Source organism: Nyctereutes procyonoides, unplaced genomic scaffold (genome assembly GCF_905146905.1).
Source record: "Nyctereutes procyonoides isolate TBG_1078 unplaced genomic scaffold, NYPRO_anot_genome, whole genome shotgun sequence".
NCBI classification, from domain to species: Eukaryota; Metazoa; Chordata; class Mammalia; order Carnivora; family Canidae; genus Nyctereutes; species Nyctereutes procyonoides.
The window spans coordinates 6581680-6597426 of NW_026575146.1; the positions used below are offsets into that span (position 1 = coordinate 6581680).

The following is a 15747-nucleotide window of genomic DNA, read 5'->3' on the forward strand; positions in this document are numbered from 1 at the left end:
AACTGCTTCTGTGTCAGAGTTGATTTCACAGACACTGGCTTTAGCCAGGGTTCAGACTGCGAATGAGCCCTTTGGTCCTGGAATTAGATTGTACCTTGCTCTTGTGCTCCTTAAGTGTCATTTATCCTTCAACAGTGATCTTTTTTTAACCATCACCCCCATTAACATGTTTTATAATGTGATGTAGTACATAAAATACTTGCTTTTATTCCAAATGACAGATATTTCCTATTTTGTTTTATTACTTTTTTATTGCAACCTGTCATTTTAAACACATTGTTCAGTAAAATAATGACTGACTGGTTTGTAAGACCACCTTAGTGGAGAGGGGAAAAAAATAAAACCATCTTAGAGTTGGGTTAAGTAGATATGTATGTGTGGGGTAAGGATGACAGGGAGCAGAGTGGAGGAGTGAGGTTTTATCACGCCTAGCTGTTTTTTGTTTTGTTTTGTTTTGTTTTCCGCCTAGCTGTTTTTAATAAGAAATATAACAGCCCTGTGAAATATACTTTCTCCATATTATATGAATAAATAATAGCATGTGATTCACTTTGATCCTAAAGTCACCCAGCCAGTAACACTTTATGTCCTTCCTCACTTTAAGATGCTGGAAATCACCAATTCTAACTTCAAATAATGATAGTCTATTAAGCTTACAGAGAATCTCATGAGAACTGTGGAGGAGGCTATGTGGCCAACTGGAGAGTGTAGGCTTTACAGTCAGCAAAGTCCTGTTCTGCTTTGCCTCCTTACCGGGGAGACCAGGAACTATGGCTTGGTGCTCTCTTTTCTATGGTTGGGATGATACAGTTATTTTTTTAAAAAGTAATCCTTAAAAATTTTTTTAAAATATTGTATTTATTTATTCATGAGAGACAGAGAAAGAAGCAGGCTCCTTGCAGGGAGCCTGATGTGGGGCTCAATCCCGGGACTCCAGGATCACACCTGGGGCCAAAGGCAGAGGCTCAACTGCTGCGCCACCCAGGTGTTCCTAAAAAGTAATCCTAAACAGGGAGCTTACTTAAGATTTTATACCATTAACTTTTATTAACTTATACCATTAACTGTTCATTTAATTATGCTTTGTATCCATGAAAGAATGGGCTAATAATGAATTTCATTCATTAGAGCAAAGGGAGCAGCCTGTAGTGCAGCCTCATATGTAGGCAGACTAAAGTCAAGCAGGAGTGTGTGTGTGTATTTTTTTTTCTCTTTAAGTAGATGATAAAATGAAGGGTCTTTAAAGCTCTCCCAGGAAGAGGAGGGAAGCTACCGTAACGCCAAGCAGGAAGGCACAGTGGGTGCATGGTTTGTGCCTCAGTTGGCTACTTATGTAAAATGTTCAGGAATTTTCAGTTATTCACTGGCACCCAAGGTGCTAGAGCCAATCTTACTCCCTAAAAGGAATGGCAGCCGGACAGTGGAAGAGAAGATGCTGTACCTAGAAGTCCATACAAAGACACTTCCAACCTAAGTAATTGCATCTGTGCTGCAAACATACATGGTCAGTGAAAGAAATTAGCTAATACTAAAGTAAAAGAGATTTGCTTGCAGCTTTAAAAAATTGCCTTTATTTATTCAGAATCATACTTTTCTTTTTTTAAATCTTACCATTATGAAAGTTTAAAAAAATATAGCACTCAATGCAATGAAATACTACATTTAATTATTATTCAAACACTTAAGGCAGGTTTCTCACAGTTTGCATGTGAGACTTTAGCATGATCCAAACTCAAATATCCATTTCTCATATCTTTCAATGTCTGCAGCAGAAACTGACTTAGAAACCTTTTTTAAAGCCATTTCAAAATCCTCCATAGTTGTAGGCATGTGCATTTCTTCTCTTGAAAGATTTCTGATTTCTTCTGGGGTCAAACCTTCAATACGCCTTCTCATTGCCATCAAGGATGCATCCCTAGGTTTTAAATAAAAACACACAGCGTTATTTTGATTGAATAAAAACCTGTAAACAACATTTTTTCAGTATTCTTATTTTGTAATTATCCCACTACACATACTTATGGAGTATTGCATAGAATCTTGTATCAGAATACAAGGCCTGTTTGGAGTTGTTTTTTATTTTATTTTATTTTACTTATTTTTTATTTTTTTATTTTTATTGAAAGTAGTTTATTTTATTTATTTATGATAGTCACAGAGAGAAAAAGAGAGAGAGGCAGAGACATAGGCAGAGGGAGAAGCAGGCTCCATGCACCGGGAGTCCGACGTGGGATTCGATCCTGGGTCTCCAGGATCGCGCCCTGGGCCTCCAGGATCGCGCCCTGGGCCAAAGGCAGGCGCCAAACCACTGCACCACCCAGGGATCCCTGGAGTTGTTTTTTAGCAGTTAAATCTTCCATGATGAAATAAGGATATTAATTAATTTAAATAACTGATAGTAGGAAGTCCAAGAAAAAAAAAGGTGTAAGAAGCTAGCAACTGAATTTCATTTTAAGTGTCCAATAAAGAATATACATCAGAAAGACAGGAGAGAACCAGATGGCTGAAGAACAGTATTTTCTAGATGTGTAGGGAAAACTAAATGATCAGGTTAGGGTGTTTCAGCTTTCCCCTCTATTAGTTCTTTTTGGTTTTGTTGTTTTGTTTACTTTTTATTTTTTTGTGATAGTCACACAGAGAGAGAGAGAGAGGCAGAGGCAGAGGGAGAAGCAGGCTCCATGCACCGGGAGCCCGACGTGGGATTCGATCCCGGGTCTCCAGGATCGCGCCCTGGGCCAAAGGCAGGCGCTAAACCACTGCGCCACCCAGGGATCCCTGTTTTTTGCTTTTAAAGAAGAAACTTAAGAATCAGGGACCCTCCTTTCACCAAGTTTCATCCTTAATAACAGCCACCATTTATTTATTCAAAGGGACGCAGCTGCTTTATGTACACATGTTCTCACTAATGCTCACAACAACCTTGTGTCGTTTACAAGAGTAGCCTCAGATTAGGACAAAACCTACTTAAATCAACTGGATTGGAGACTTTTTTTTTTTATTCCTGTTCCTGTCCTATTTTATAGGACCCTTGCACTGAAATGAGATTGTATTCCTCCTAGAGTATGCCCAATCAATATCACAATTGTATTTCTTATGAAAAAGTATACTAAGTACATCAATAGTTTAAAAATCCAATATAACTACTGATTTCCTGTATTATATTGATTGTTCTAACATTAGCTTCTTGAACCAGCAGCTTTCAAATGCACTGCAAACTGTTCAGTGATGTGCAACATGCCGAAATTCCTACCAGCGCCTTTCCACAAACTTAATACCAAAACTCCTGTCTGTGAATAAAGACTCTAATGTGGGTCTTTACTCTTCACATATCCCATTAATTCAGCATGAAAACTTCCTAACAGACGTTTATACTCGCAAAACCCCATACTTCCAAAATAATTCATACCTGCACACATTGGTAATGTCTGCACCTGAGTAACCTTCCATATTTTCTGCTATACTTGCAAGGTTAACATCATCAGCCAATTCCAGTTCACGTAGACTTATTCGTAACAGCTCCTCCCTGCCTTTTGCTAATGATGGAAACAAAAAATGTAAGCTTTCAATATAAACTTATTTTTTCTCAAGTCTACTTTAAATGAGAAGTTGCTTTCCAATTCTTAGAGCTCATTTGCTTAAAAATTTAAAAGCCCTTCCTCACTAAATTTAAAATTTCCCGATACCAAGTCTTTCAGGTTCTAGATACAGCAAAACCAGTTAATGTAAGAAAGATATCCTACATTTGTCTCTTTACAGGAAAGGTAATTACTACCAAATTTTAAAAACTCTAAGCAAAACTACCAAAGAGTTAACATGAGCTTTCTGACAAGATTTAAATGCAGATAACCTGATGGTAATGGAATATAGATTCTTTTTTCAAGACGTCGTCTTAACGCCTCATCAATATCCCAGGGAAAATTAGTAGCTGCCAGAACCATAACCATTTTGGAAGGGTCATCATTTTCAGAAGCACCTCCAACACCTAAAACAAAGGGTGAGGAGAAAGTAAAAATGAAGTCAGAATATACAAAATAAAGCTCAACTACTTAAAAATCGCATAGTTAGGACTAAATTATAAAGGTAGTGTAATAGTTAAGTCTCCCTAAGGCTTCTAAAGGTAAATGGTACATATGAATTTGTGGCCCCAAAAAATAAGGTTTAGTATGGAAAAAAAATAGGACTCAAATAGATTTTTTTTTTTAAAGATTTATTTATGATGGACATAGAGAGAGAGAGAGAGAGAGAGAGAGAGAGGCAGAAGGCAGAGACACAGGCAGAGGGAGAAGCAGGCTCCACGTGGGGAGCCTGACGTGGGACTTGATGCGGGGTCTCCAGGCCCTGGGATGAAGGCAACACTAAACCACTGAGCCACCCGGGCTGCCCGGACTCAAATAGATTTAATCAAAAGACCAGCTCAGTTTAACTACATACCAATTTCTAAAATTTTTCAAAAACACATATATCCCTAAAGCAAATTTATTTGCATTTATTTCAATTTTATTGTTGAAAACAAATCAGAGTATATGCCCATGAGTGCTCTGAACAGCCATTATTTCTGGCATGTCCCCAAGTCCATGTACCCAATATACTGTCAATCTCCAGGACCTACTTGCCAGCCCTCCCTAGTCATCAGGAGTTGTGTGGGTAAGCCCTAGGAGCAGAGCTTAGTCAATATACAGACATGCATACCATCCATTTGAACCAGCAGCTCGGCTTTCACCCTTCGGCTTGCTTCATGCTCTTCAGAAGTCCCTCTGCGACTACAAATGGAATCTATCTCATCGATAAATATGGTGGCTGGAGAGTAAAATCGAGCCTAAATAAAGAAACCATGTAACACCAGGTTTTTATTTCATTTAAAACATAATCTGTAGCAATTAGAAAAGAGCCCAAGAACCTGCCACATCACATCTCTCTAGTCCTATTACTGGGGAGAAGATAAACTGGAGCAGCTAAAAGACAGCTTCTAATAGAAACTTATCATAGACTTAAAAATTACATGGCAATTTTTGTACCATTCAGTACTTTAACTGGCAATATTTATTTATTTATTCATGAGTGATATAAATACAGAATTATCTTGTGCACTGCAACAATAAGGACAATAGTGGCAAGAAAACATTCATAGATATTGGTAAGTGTTCTACAGTTACCAGTTACAGTTCAAGAAAAAATTGGTTACAGAGAACCATTACCTTAAATAAAATCATATAGATTCCCTCTAAGAAACCTAATTAAATTGCCATTTTTCACTTGACAACACATTACAGTAACTAAAGAAGTTCATAATTTATCGTCTTTATTTTTAAAGACTTATTTTAGAGCAAGAGAGCATTAGTGGGGAGAGGGACAGAGGGGAAGAGAGGGACAGAGAGGGAGAAAAGCAGACTCCCTCATGAGTGAGGAGCCCGACATGGGGCTCGATCTCACAACCCTAAGATCATGACCCAAGCCAAAATCAAGAGTGGGACACCTAACTGACTGAGCTACCCAGGCGCCCCATACTTAAGTATTTTTAAGATTTTATTTATTTGAGAGAGAGACTGATCACAAGCAGGGGGGAGGGGCAGAGAGTGAAGCAGACTCCTCACTGAGAAAGGAGCTCCATCAGGAATCGATCCAGGACCCTGGGATCGTACCCTGATCTGGAGGCAGACGCCCAACCAATTGAGCCACTCAGGTGCCTAAGTAGTTAATTATTTTTAAATTAAATATCCAAACTTACAGAATCACTGCACAAGAGAGTTTGAACCTAAATGATGACAATGATTTCTCAAAACACAGCTTAATGAATAGCACTTTTCCAAGGTTTATCCAAAAATAAAGTCCATGATGGCAAATGAACATTATGAACTTGAACATGCAATTATACTGGGTCTATCAGTTCTTTTGGACCATGAAGTTATAATCTAGGATCTTCTAAGAGGCAATTCACTGTGTGGAAAACTATGCCTCCAAAAGTATGGATGCAGTTTTTGTCCACTTGGAAAATCCTAATACTTAAATTTCACTTTTCTAGTTGAAAATTTGAATTCTAAGTCATCAGTTCCCTCTAGAGAGATAATTTAATTTTAGTAAAGCATCCTTACTTGGATTTTAGGTACTGTTTACAAAAATTTTGTATTCTTTTCAAGAAATAGAATATGAAAAAAAATGTTCAGGAAAATTAAAAAAAAAAAAAGCATCCAAGAAAATCCTCAATTGAAATTCTAGCAAGAAAGCATGTCTCCATACCAGAAGCCCGACGGGGGACTCGATACCGGGACTCCAGGATCGCGCCCCGGGCCAAAGGCAGGCGCTAAACCGCTGAGCCACCCAGGGATCCCCTAAGATTTTAATTATTTATTCATGAGAGATACAGGGAGAGAGAGAGGCAGAGACACACGCAGAAGGAGAAGCAGGCTCCATGCCGGGAGCCCGACGTGGGACTTGATCCCGGGACTCCAGGATTAGGCCTTGGGCCGAAGGTGGCACTAAGCCACTGAGCCACCCGGACTGTCTAAAAATAGTAATTCTTAAACAGAGCAGCTAATATCTATTAGCCTTTATGAGTCAGGCTCTATTGTAAGCAATTTACATGCATTAGTTCATCTCACCATCCAAACATTACAGAGGTAATTCCTGTATTGTGGTCTTCCTTTTATAGATAAAGTAACTGTGGATCAGGAAAGGAATTGGTCCAAGGTTAGCCAGCTAGGGAAGTGTGACAGAGGTAGGATCTGTAGCTGGGCCACCTGACTCTAAAGACTCCATACTTAGCCATTTATTGTATTTAGCTTACTTTTTTTTTTTTTTTTTAAGATTTTATTTATTTACTTGAGAAAGAGAGAGCATGTGAATGTGCATGAGCAGGGGAAGGGGCAGAGGAAGAGGGAGAAGCAAACTTCCACTGAGCAGGAAGCCTGATGCGGGGGCTCAATCCAAGGACCCTGGGATCATGACCTGAGCTGAAGGCAGATGGTCAACTGACTGAGCCACCCAGGTGCCCATTAAGCTTACATTTTTAAAAAGCCTGGATATTCTGGAATTCTGGCAATATAATTTTTTTCCCCTGAAGCAAAGGGCAAACTAATTTTCCAAACTCATCTAAGAGGTTCTCCACTAGATTCCTACTGCAGTATAAACTACTGATAAACTATTAAGAACGTATTAGAATTTACATCCTGTCTTATGAATTATCAAACTTGAAGAAGAAAATGGGAATTGATACAGGGATAAAAGCTTTTACAGAAAATGGATAACCTCAAATTGTAAGGGTTTTCATTTGCTTGTTTTGTTTTATTTGGAGCCTATGAAGTAAGATCTAGTGTCAAATTAACACTGTCATCAAGGTTTTGTCCATGAAGAAATCTTTCGAGTTAAGAATGCAAGTCACTTCCTATATAATAAGCATAACTCTGCCCTAATGTATGTAACTACACTATTGTTTAAATGAGGCAAGACTGAAATAACCACTAAAAAGCTGCTGAATTCAATCCAAATGCTCTACTAGAATTCATTCACTTATATTCCCCTCCTATTGATACTCAGATTAGTGGGGTTTGAAGAAGGAAAAAAAGAAACTCAAATTAACAAGCAAAGAAGTAACAATCCAAAGGCTGGATCATTAAACTCAAGGTATTTAGCATAGTTAATGGATTGGAGGTGATCTAATCCATAACTACTTGATTTTCACTGTTCTGAGTTACTATTACTACACTAAATTTACCATATTATAACTAAGTCTACTGATTTCAAAAACATAGTATTCTAAACTCCTAGAGCAGATTAGTAATGCAGATCTTATAATGTGAACATGCCTATAAGCCAACAGAGATGACTCTTCCTCTAGAGGAAAGAACACACAGAAAAACTCAAATTAAAACTTAAAACTCATGTAATTAAAGGGCTCTAGTTTTGAGGGCATAGGAATCACACTTTGGAAACAGTATCAGCCTGCCTAGCTACTCTATACACTGCAGATAGTTTTGACCCACTCTCTCCCCCATTTGAGAGGTAAAGAATCATTAGAATGGTCTTAAACGTTCACCATTTCGAATAATAGACGAACAAGCTTCTCGGACTCTCCTCTGTATTTGGAAGTTAGAGTTGATGAAGACACATTGAAGAATGTTGTCTTGCATTCTGTAGCTACTGCTTTAGCAAGGAGGGTCTTTCCTGTGCCGGGTGGGCCAACCATCAACACTCCCTGTTGGGAAAATAATAACATAACTGAGATTAACCTGCCACTGTTCTAATTCACAAGAATTCCATTACTGAGAACTAATTTTCAACTAATATATAATATTAAGATAAATAAAAAAATTAACAAAAGGATGCTTTATCACCAATTTACATCATTCATTATAAAAGTTATATTAAAAATCTGAAACTCAGAAATGAGAAAAAGATAATGTCATAATACTGACATCATAATAATCATATGTACCAATAGTATTTGAATGTATTTCCTGCTAGTCTTTTGTTTGAACAAATTTGTCTTTTTGTTACACAGCTGTACTCAAGAATGTCCAGAATTTTGTAGCTTATCACTTAATATTTCAAGAATTTTTAGTAAGTGCAGAGTTAGCCATCAGCACATTTTCTAAATCCAAGAAAGAGTTTTTTTCAGTCTCTTTTCAGATCAGCTCATGATTTCTTAAAAAACTGAGACACAATAGCCAAACTGTGGAAGGAGCCTCGGTGTCCATTCAAAGATGAATGGATAAAGACGATGTGGTCTATGTATACAATGGAATATTCCTCAGCCATTAGAAACGACAAATACCCACTATTTGCTTCAACTTGGAGGGACCTGGAGGGTATTATGCTGAGTAAAATAAGTCAATCAGAAAAGGACAATCATATGTGGTCTCATTCATTTGGGGACTATAAAAATTAGTGAAAGGGGGGCAGCCCCAGTGGCTCAGCGGTTTAAGTGCTGCCTACAGCCCGGGGTATGATCCTGGAGATCCGGGATAGAGTCCTACGTCAGTTTCCCTGCATGGAGCCTGCTTCTCCCTCTGCCTGTGTCTCTGCCTCTCTCTCTCTCTCTCTCTCTCTCTCTCCTCTGCCTGTGTCTCTGCCTCTCTCTCTCTCTCTCTCTCTCTCTCTCTCTCTCTCTCTCATGAATAAATAAATAAAATCTAAAAAAAAAAATTAGTGAAAGGGAATAAAGGGAAAGGAGAGGAAATGAGTGAAAATATCAGTGAGGGTGACAAAACATGAGACACACCTAACTCTGGGAAATGAACAAGTGGTAGTGGAAAGGGAGGTGGGCGGGGGGTGGGGGTGACTGGGTGATGGGCATTGAGGGGGGCACTTGGCAGGGTGAGCACTGGGTGTTATGCTAAATGTTGGCAAATTGAACTCTAATAAAAAATTTTTTAAAAAAACTGAGACATACCTGCATCAAATGAGTACTTATCTATTTTTTCCCCCTCACTTCCCTGAATACAATAAATACTCATTTTCTACAACAATGTACTTGCCATTAACAGTAATAAACTTACTTTCCATGGCCTCCTAATGCCCTTAAAGAATTCTGGCATCCACATTGGTAACACCACAGCTTCCTTTAGCAACTTTTTAGCTTCTACTAAATCAGCAATATCATCCCTGAAAGAAGAGATATTTTATCAACACCCTCTTAGATTATGCATGTAACTGTATGCAATCACTCCTGAGAACCACAGAAGCACACGGTTTTACACTGCTGCCAGAATGCAAAGCCCCTCCCTAGGTACCAGTGCACTAGCACACTGTGATGAGGCCTGCCACACCAACCAGTATACACAGAGCACAATCTGATTCATCAATTCTTGGCAATAATGATTTCCAATGTGGTGAATGAGAACACTGGTCTATAGACCTACTCTAAGTATTTATCATGTGACTTCATTTTAAATTCCTGGCCTTGTGGTGCTCCTTTCATAAACTCCATGATTTAGAGACAATAAGCCCATTAAAAAATAATAATAAAAAATAAAGAATAAAAAAGGCATAAAGCAGAGGCAGGCTACAATATTGTTGCCCCCAACCCTTTTAAGAGATGGGCACCAAGGATGAAGAGTATCATAGAGACTATTATGAAGTCATCACCAACCACTAGAAAACTCTGCTACTACTATTACTGGTACATGTGGCATTTTCATGAAAGTATATGTTCACTGTATAAATATCAAATACCAAAAAATATTTTTAAAATACCCCCAAAACCATACCTAAAAATCATAAGGTTTTAATGAAAAATATATAACAGAATGAACCTAACTTTGTGGGAAAGGGGGCCTTTTATTTTTTTAGGTTTTTTTCGAAAAGGAGCTTTTAGAGAACTCACAGAATTACAGTTCTTTGATTAGATATGATAAATCAAGTTGAGAATCACTGCTCAAAATCACAGAAAATAAAAGCAACATCCACAGGGTAAACCTATCAATAACAAGCAACAATGGGACAACAGTGCATGCAACTCCAGGTCTTGGACAGGGTTTTGAGTTCAAGCGGCACTTGGGCATTGAGCTTACATAACAAAAAACAAAAACAACACACATGTGTAAGAATCACTGCCATTTCACCAGTAGAGGATGTCCCAGAAAGAAGATGGAATTTCTGTGATCTTATTCCCACTCTGTATAGAAGATTTTTTTTTTTAAATAGAAACTTACTTATCATTTGTTACTTTCTTAAATAAAAAAGAAATCTCAACAAAAACTTGGTAGAGCCTAAACCAAGTGCTGGGTTCACATTGCATGTACTCTGGTTCCATCCCCAAGGACTGATCTTCAGTGTATGCCCACATCGGTTCCATTTACTTTCCCTAAAAGCATTATCAGCGCCTAATTATTTTCTTGTGATATAACTTACCATCGAACATTGGGATTCTGAGAAATTATATCTCTTTCCAAAGCTTCTACTAAGTCCTTATCATATCCAGTACTATCAAATTTACTTGTCTCTGGTTCAGTAACTGCAGCAGGTGATTTGTTCTACATCAGGAGAAAAAAACAAGAGCTTCTGATTGACTCAAAAATTATACTCAGAAACAAAGATCGGACTCCAGTGATATTTTTAAAAGAGCTAATCTAATAATACAAGTAATAGAGAATCAAGGCTATTCAGTCATTCTTCTCTATCAACATCAGAGTGAATTATTAGAGTTTCATATTCAATCTTTATTTTTACATAAAAAGTATGACAAAAATGTTCAAGAAAAAAATATTATGCATACAAATTAGTCAGAATAAAAAAATCAACATTGAGATGAACAGTGATTACTAGTGAATATCAGATAGTGATACTTATCTCAAAGCTTTAGAGAAGATAAGATTAAAGACAGTTTATGTAGTTGAGATTACAGCTCACTCTTAAAAAAAAGGAAAGTATGTATGTATGATTGATATTTATTTATTTGATATTTATTTATTAATTAGAGTGAGACCATGCATGTGAGTAGGGTGAAGGGTAGACAGAGAGGCCGAGAATTTCAAGCATGAAATGCTGAGCACAGAGCCCCACATAAGGCTCTATCCTACAACCCTAAGATCATGACCTAAGCCAAAACCAAGAGTCAGATACTCAACCAACTGAGCCACCTAGATGTCCCATTTACAACTCACTCTTAATCACCTACTCATTAATGCTCTTAAAACATTGCTTTTCACTGTTCTTACCTCACTCCAAAAGAGACATCCCAGTCCCAGGTGTGATTCCCTCCCATCCTCTGTGACAGCAGTCATTAGGGCCACAGCTCCTAAGCCCTGTACTAAAGCATTCCAGGGCAAAATGGGAAACTCACAGAGCACTGCAGGATATTTTACACTTTTTTTAGAGAAACCCAGCAGTATATGTTGAATATTAGGGGAATTACCAGCTCCAGGCAATTCTGTTTCTAAATTAAAACTGCTGCATTCCTTTCAATAATGCCAAATTTTTGTAAAGCTGGGTTTCTGGCAGTTTCTATGATAAAACAAACAGTGGGGGGAATCCCTGGGTGGCTCAGCAGTTTAGAGCCTGCCTTCAGCCCAGGGTGTGATCCTGGAGTCTCGGGATTGAGTCCTACATCAGGCTTCCTGCAATGGAGCCTGCTTCTCCCTCTGCCTGTGTCTCTGACTCTCTCTCTCTCTCTTTCTCTCTGTGTCTCTCATGAATAAATAAGTGAAATGTTTAAAAAAAAATTTAAAAAAAAAAACAGTGGGAAAAATCAAGGTGAAAGAGGAATCAGAGAGAAATATCCACTCTGCCTCCAACATCTGAGAAACTGAGCAGTGCCCAACATACAGTTAGGACATAGCAAATTTGTCTGAACCTAACTTCTTCACCAATGTATGAGTATTCTTTTTGTCCTAAAGGTGCTGTGAAAAAATTAGAGACACTCATGAATTTTATAAGGCAAGAAAATTTATGAAGGTCTGCATTAGGGTAGACAGTCATTTACTTGGTCTTGTACTAGAATTCTTACATTGTCTCCTTAATACTGTTTTGCCCATACATGATTTGTCAGTGCTGTTATCTAAAGTCAGCATTAGGGATCCCTGGGTGGCGCAGCGGTTTAGCGCCTGCCTTTGGCCCAGGGCACGATCCTGGAGACCCGGGATCGAATCCCATGTCAGGCTCCCAGGGCATGGAGCCTGCTTCTCCCTCTGCCTATGTCTCTGCCTCTCTCTCTCATTCTGTGTGACTATCATAAATAAATAAAAAAAAAAATTTAAAAAAAAAAAATAAAGTCAGCATTAATGTATCTGTATTAGTATCTAAACTTAACCAATATTTACATACTCAAAAGTCTTACACTAGATGGTCAATAAGTGTCTGTCTCACAATATACATATTCACTATCTAATACCAACATAAAACAAACAAACAAACAAGGAAGGAAGGTATTGCCTTTAAAAGAGGAGAAGGGGGCAGCCCGGGTGGCTCAGCGGTTTAGTGCCACCTTCAGCCAAGGGCCTGATCCTGGAGACCCGGGATCAAGGCCCACATCAGGCTCCTTGCACGGAGCCTGCTTCTCCCTCTGCCTGTGTCTCTGCCTCTTTCTCTCTCTCTCTGCCTCTCATGAATAAATAAATTAAAAAAAAAAAAAAAAAGGAGGAGAAGGTTAGGGCACTTGGCTGGCTTAGGCAGAAGAGCATGTATTACTTGATCTTAGAGTTGTGAGTTCAAGCTCCATGTTGGGTGTAGAGATGGATGGATGGATGGATGGATGGATGGAAGGAAGGAAGGAAGGAAGGAAGGAAGGAAGGAAGGAAGGAAGGAAGGAAGGAAATCTGAGTATTTATGTCCTTCCTTCCTTCCTTCCTTCCTTTCTTCCTTCCTTCCCTTTCCTTCCTTCCTAGATTTTACTTATCTGAGAGAGAGAGAGAGAGAGAGAGAGAGAGAGAGAGAGAGAGAGAGAGAGAGATAGCGACACAGATTACAAGAGTACGAGCAGGGAGGAGAGGGAGAAGCAAGCTCCCCAGTGAGCAGAGAGTCTGAAATGGGGCTCGATCCCAGGACTCCAGGATCATGACCTGACCTGAAGGCAGATGCTTTAACAACTGAGGCGCCCAGACATCCTGCAGTTGTTATTCCTTCACAAATATTTACCAAGAACCCATTCTGTGCTAGCAGCTGTGGGGGACAGAAAGAAGACACTGTCCCTGATATTTGGGAACTCACACTGTGAGCCTAGCAAGACACAGACAGAAAGTACTTTCTAGTTGCTCTCTTTCCTCCCACAGAACACAGTGCTAAAGGGATGTCTGCAGACAAAGAAAAATGAATTTAAGCTAGGCAGAAAGGAGTAACAATTCAATAATAGGTCAGCCAAAGGAAGCTATGGACTTTCAAGTGTTGACATTTTTTTTAATAAAGATTTCACTTATTTGAAACAGAGGGAAAGAGAGATAGCAAGCACAAGCAGGCAGATGGGCAGAGGGAGAAGCAGACTCCTCCCTGAGCAGAGAGCCCTATGTGGGCTTGATCCCAGGACTCTTGAGATCATGACCTGAGCTGAAGGCAGACTCTTAACCGAATGATCCACCTAGGGGCCCCAAATGTTGACATTTTTTATAGGATTTTATTTAATTAGTTGAAATAGTACAATTTCCTTGATGCTTAAAATAAAGCTGAAGATGAACCAATTAACCAGGAAATAAATACTCAACTTTAAAACCAGTTACTGTAAAAGCTGACAATGTCGGAAACACAAAATCCAAATATACTGTCTCCATTAAATGAGTTAATTAAAAATGACAGCTAGGCTTTCACTCACAGGAAGACAGAGTAAATGTACTTTTCACAATTCCTTCTGCTATGGAGAACTAAAAACCCTGGCATTGGGATGTCTGAGTGGCTCAGCAGTTGAGTGTCTGCCTTTGGCTCAGGGCATGATCCTGGAGTCTTGGGATCAAGTCCCACACTGGACTCCCTGCATGGAGCCTGCTTCTCCCTCTGCCTATGTCTCTGTCTCTCTCTGTGTCTTTCATGAATAAATAAAATCTTTAAAAAAATAAAAGTAAAAACAAAAACAAACAAACAAACAAACAAAAAACCCAACCCTGTCGTTATACACTAAACAAAGACAGGACTTCAAAAAGTATAGAGAGAGGCAGGCCAACCAGGGAACCTAAACAAGGTTGTGTGCTCTCTAGATTTTCTTTCTCCTTCATAAATCCAGACTCAAGGTCAAACAAGACAGAAACCCAGAAACAACAATGTGAGCAAATAAAAAGACCCCAACAAAAGCTTATTCTCTCTAGCCAGAGGATCGAAAAAGAGGGAGGCTTAGCAAGATAAAACTTCAGACAACACTCTATTCTAGTCAAGAACCTTGGAAAAGGCTGGGGGCCTGCCCTACTCAGGTGAGCAAAAGCCAGGTGGGGAGCCTAGATATCCACTTGGGAGGCTGGAATGAGGTACTCTAACCTGCCCCAATCACAGTGTATCAGAGGCCAATCAGGGGACTGGAATTTTCATCCCTGCCAATCAGTAATCTTCCACTCAGTGGAGATTACAGAGGGAGCCTGCACTTCCATCCCCACCAGTATTACCCAGTAATGCGGCACTGGGGTGGTGTCAGAGGAAGACTCATAGAGTCAAGACAAGGTCACCCCCATTACAATGTCACTGGAGTTCACATGGAGAACTTCCACCACAACTCAGTGGTAATGAGAAGACCTCTTCCCCATTCCAGTGTCAAAAGAGGCTATGTGGGAACCTAGACTTCTACTTTCACCTGGGGGCAATGGCCCCCTAGCTTTCCTGCCACAGCAGTGTCAGAAAAAGTCAGTTATAGTTACCTATAACAGTAGGTGTAAATAAGATCTAGAGTCTCATAACATGATATGAAAATATCCAGGTTTCAATCTAAAAATCACTTGATATACTAAGAGCCACAAAGATCTCAAAGACAATCAACACATGCCAAGACCAAGAAGACAAAATTTCAAACAAGCAATTATGAACATGTGAAACAACCCAAAAAACAGGTAACTTCAGAAAGAAATAGAACACCCCAAATTAATCCACTGAGAGTAATAAGCAAAAATAACACCTTGCCAATAGGAAAAAAAAAAACTATTCAAATGAAAGTAGATTTCTCCTCAGAAAAGGAGGCATAAAATTTTTTTCCAAGTGCTAAAAGAAAAAAAAACTGTCAACACAGAATCCTCTACCCAGTAAAAATGTCCTTCAGGAATGAAAGGGTAATCAGACCATTCTTATATGAAGGAAAAGTAAGAGAGTTCTGTTGCCAGGAGACCAATCCTAAAAGAATGGTTAAAAGAA

General features: G+C 39.0%; 1 protein-coding gene across 1 annotated transcript in view; it reads right to left on the reverse strand.

Moving 5' to 3' along the window:
• Positions 1 to 106: 106 nt before the first annotated feature.
• KATNA1 (katanin catalytic subunit A1) overlaps positions 107 to 15747 on the reverse strand; it is a 47541-nt gene continuing 31900 nt past the window's right edge. The window contains exons 5-11 of the mRNA XM_055309974.1: positions 10846 to 10967; positions 9492 to 9597; positions 8030 to 8188; positions 4690 to 4816; positions 3848 to 3982; positions 3407 to 3533; positions 107 to 1915 (exon numbers count right to left, since the gene is read on the reverse strand). Of these exons, the coding sequence (XP_055165949.1) occupies positions 1717 to 1915; positions 3407 to 3533; positions 3848 to 3982; positions 4690 to 4816; positions 8030 to 8188; positions 9492 to 9597; positions 10846 to 10967 (975 nt within the window). The 3' untranslated portion in view covers positions 107 to 1716. The remainder of the gene's footprint in view (positions 1916 to 3406; positions 3534 to 3847; positions 3983 to 4689; positions 4817 to 8029; positions 8189 to 9491; positions 9598 to 10845; positions 10968 to 15747) is intronic.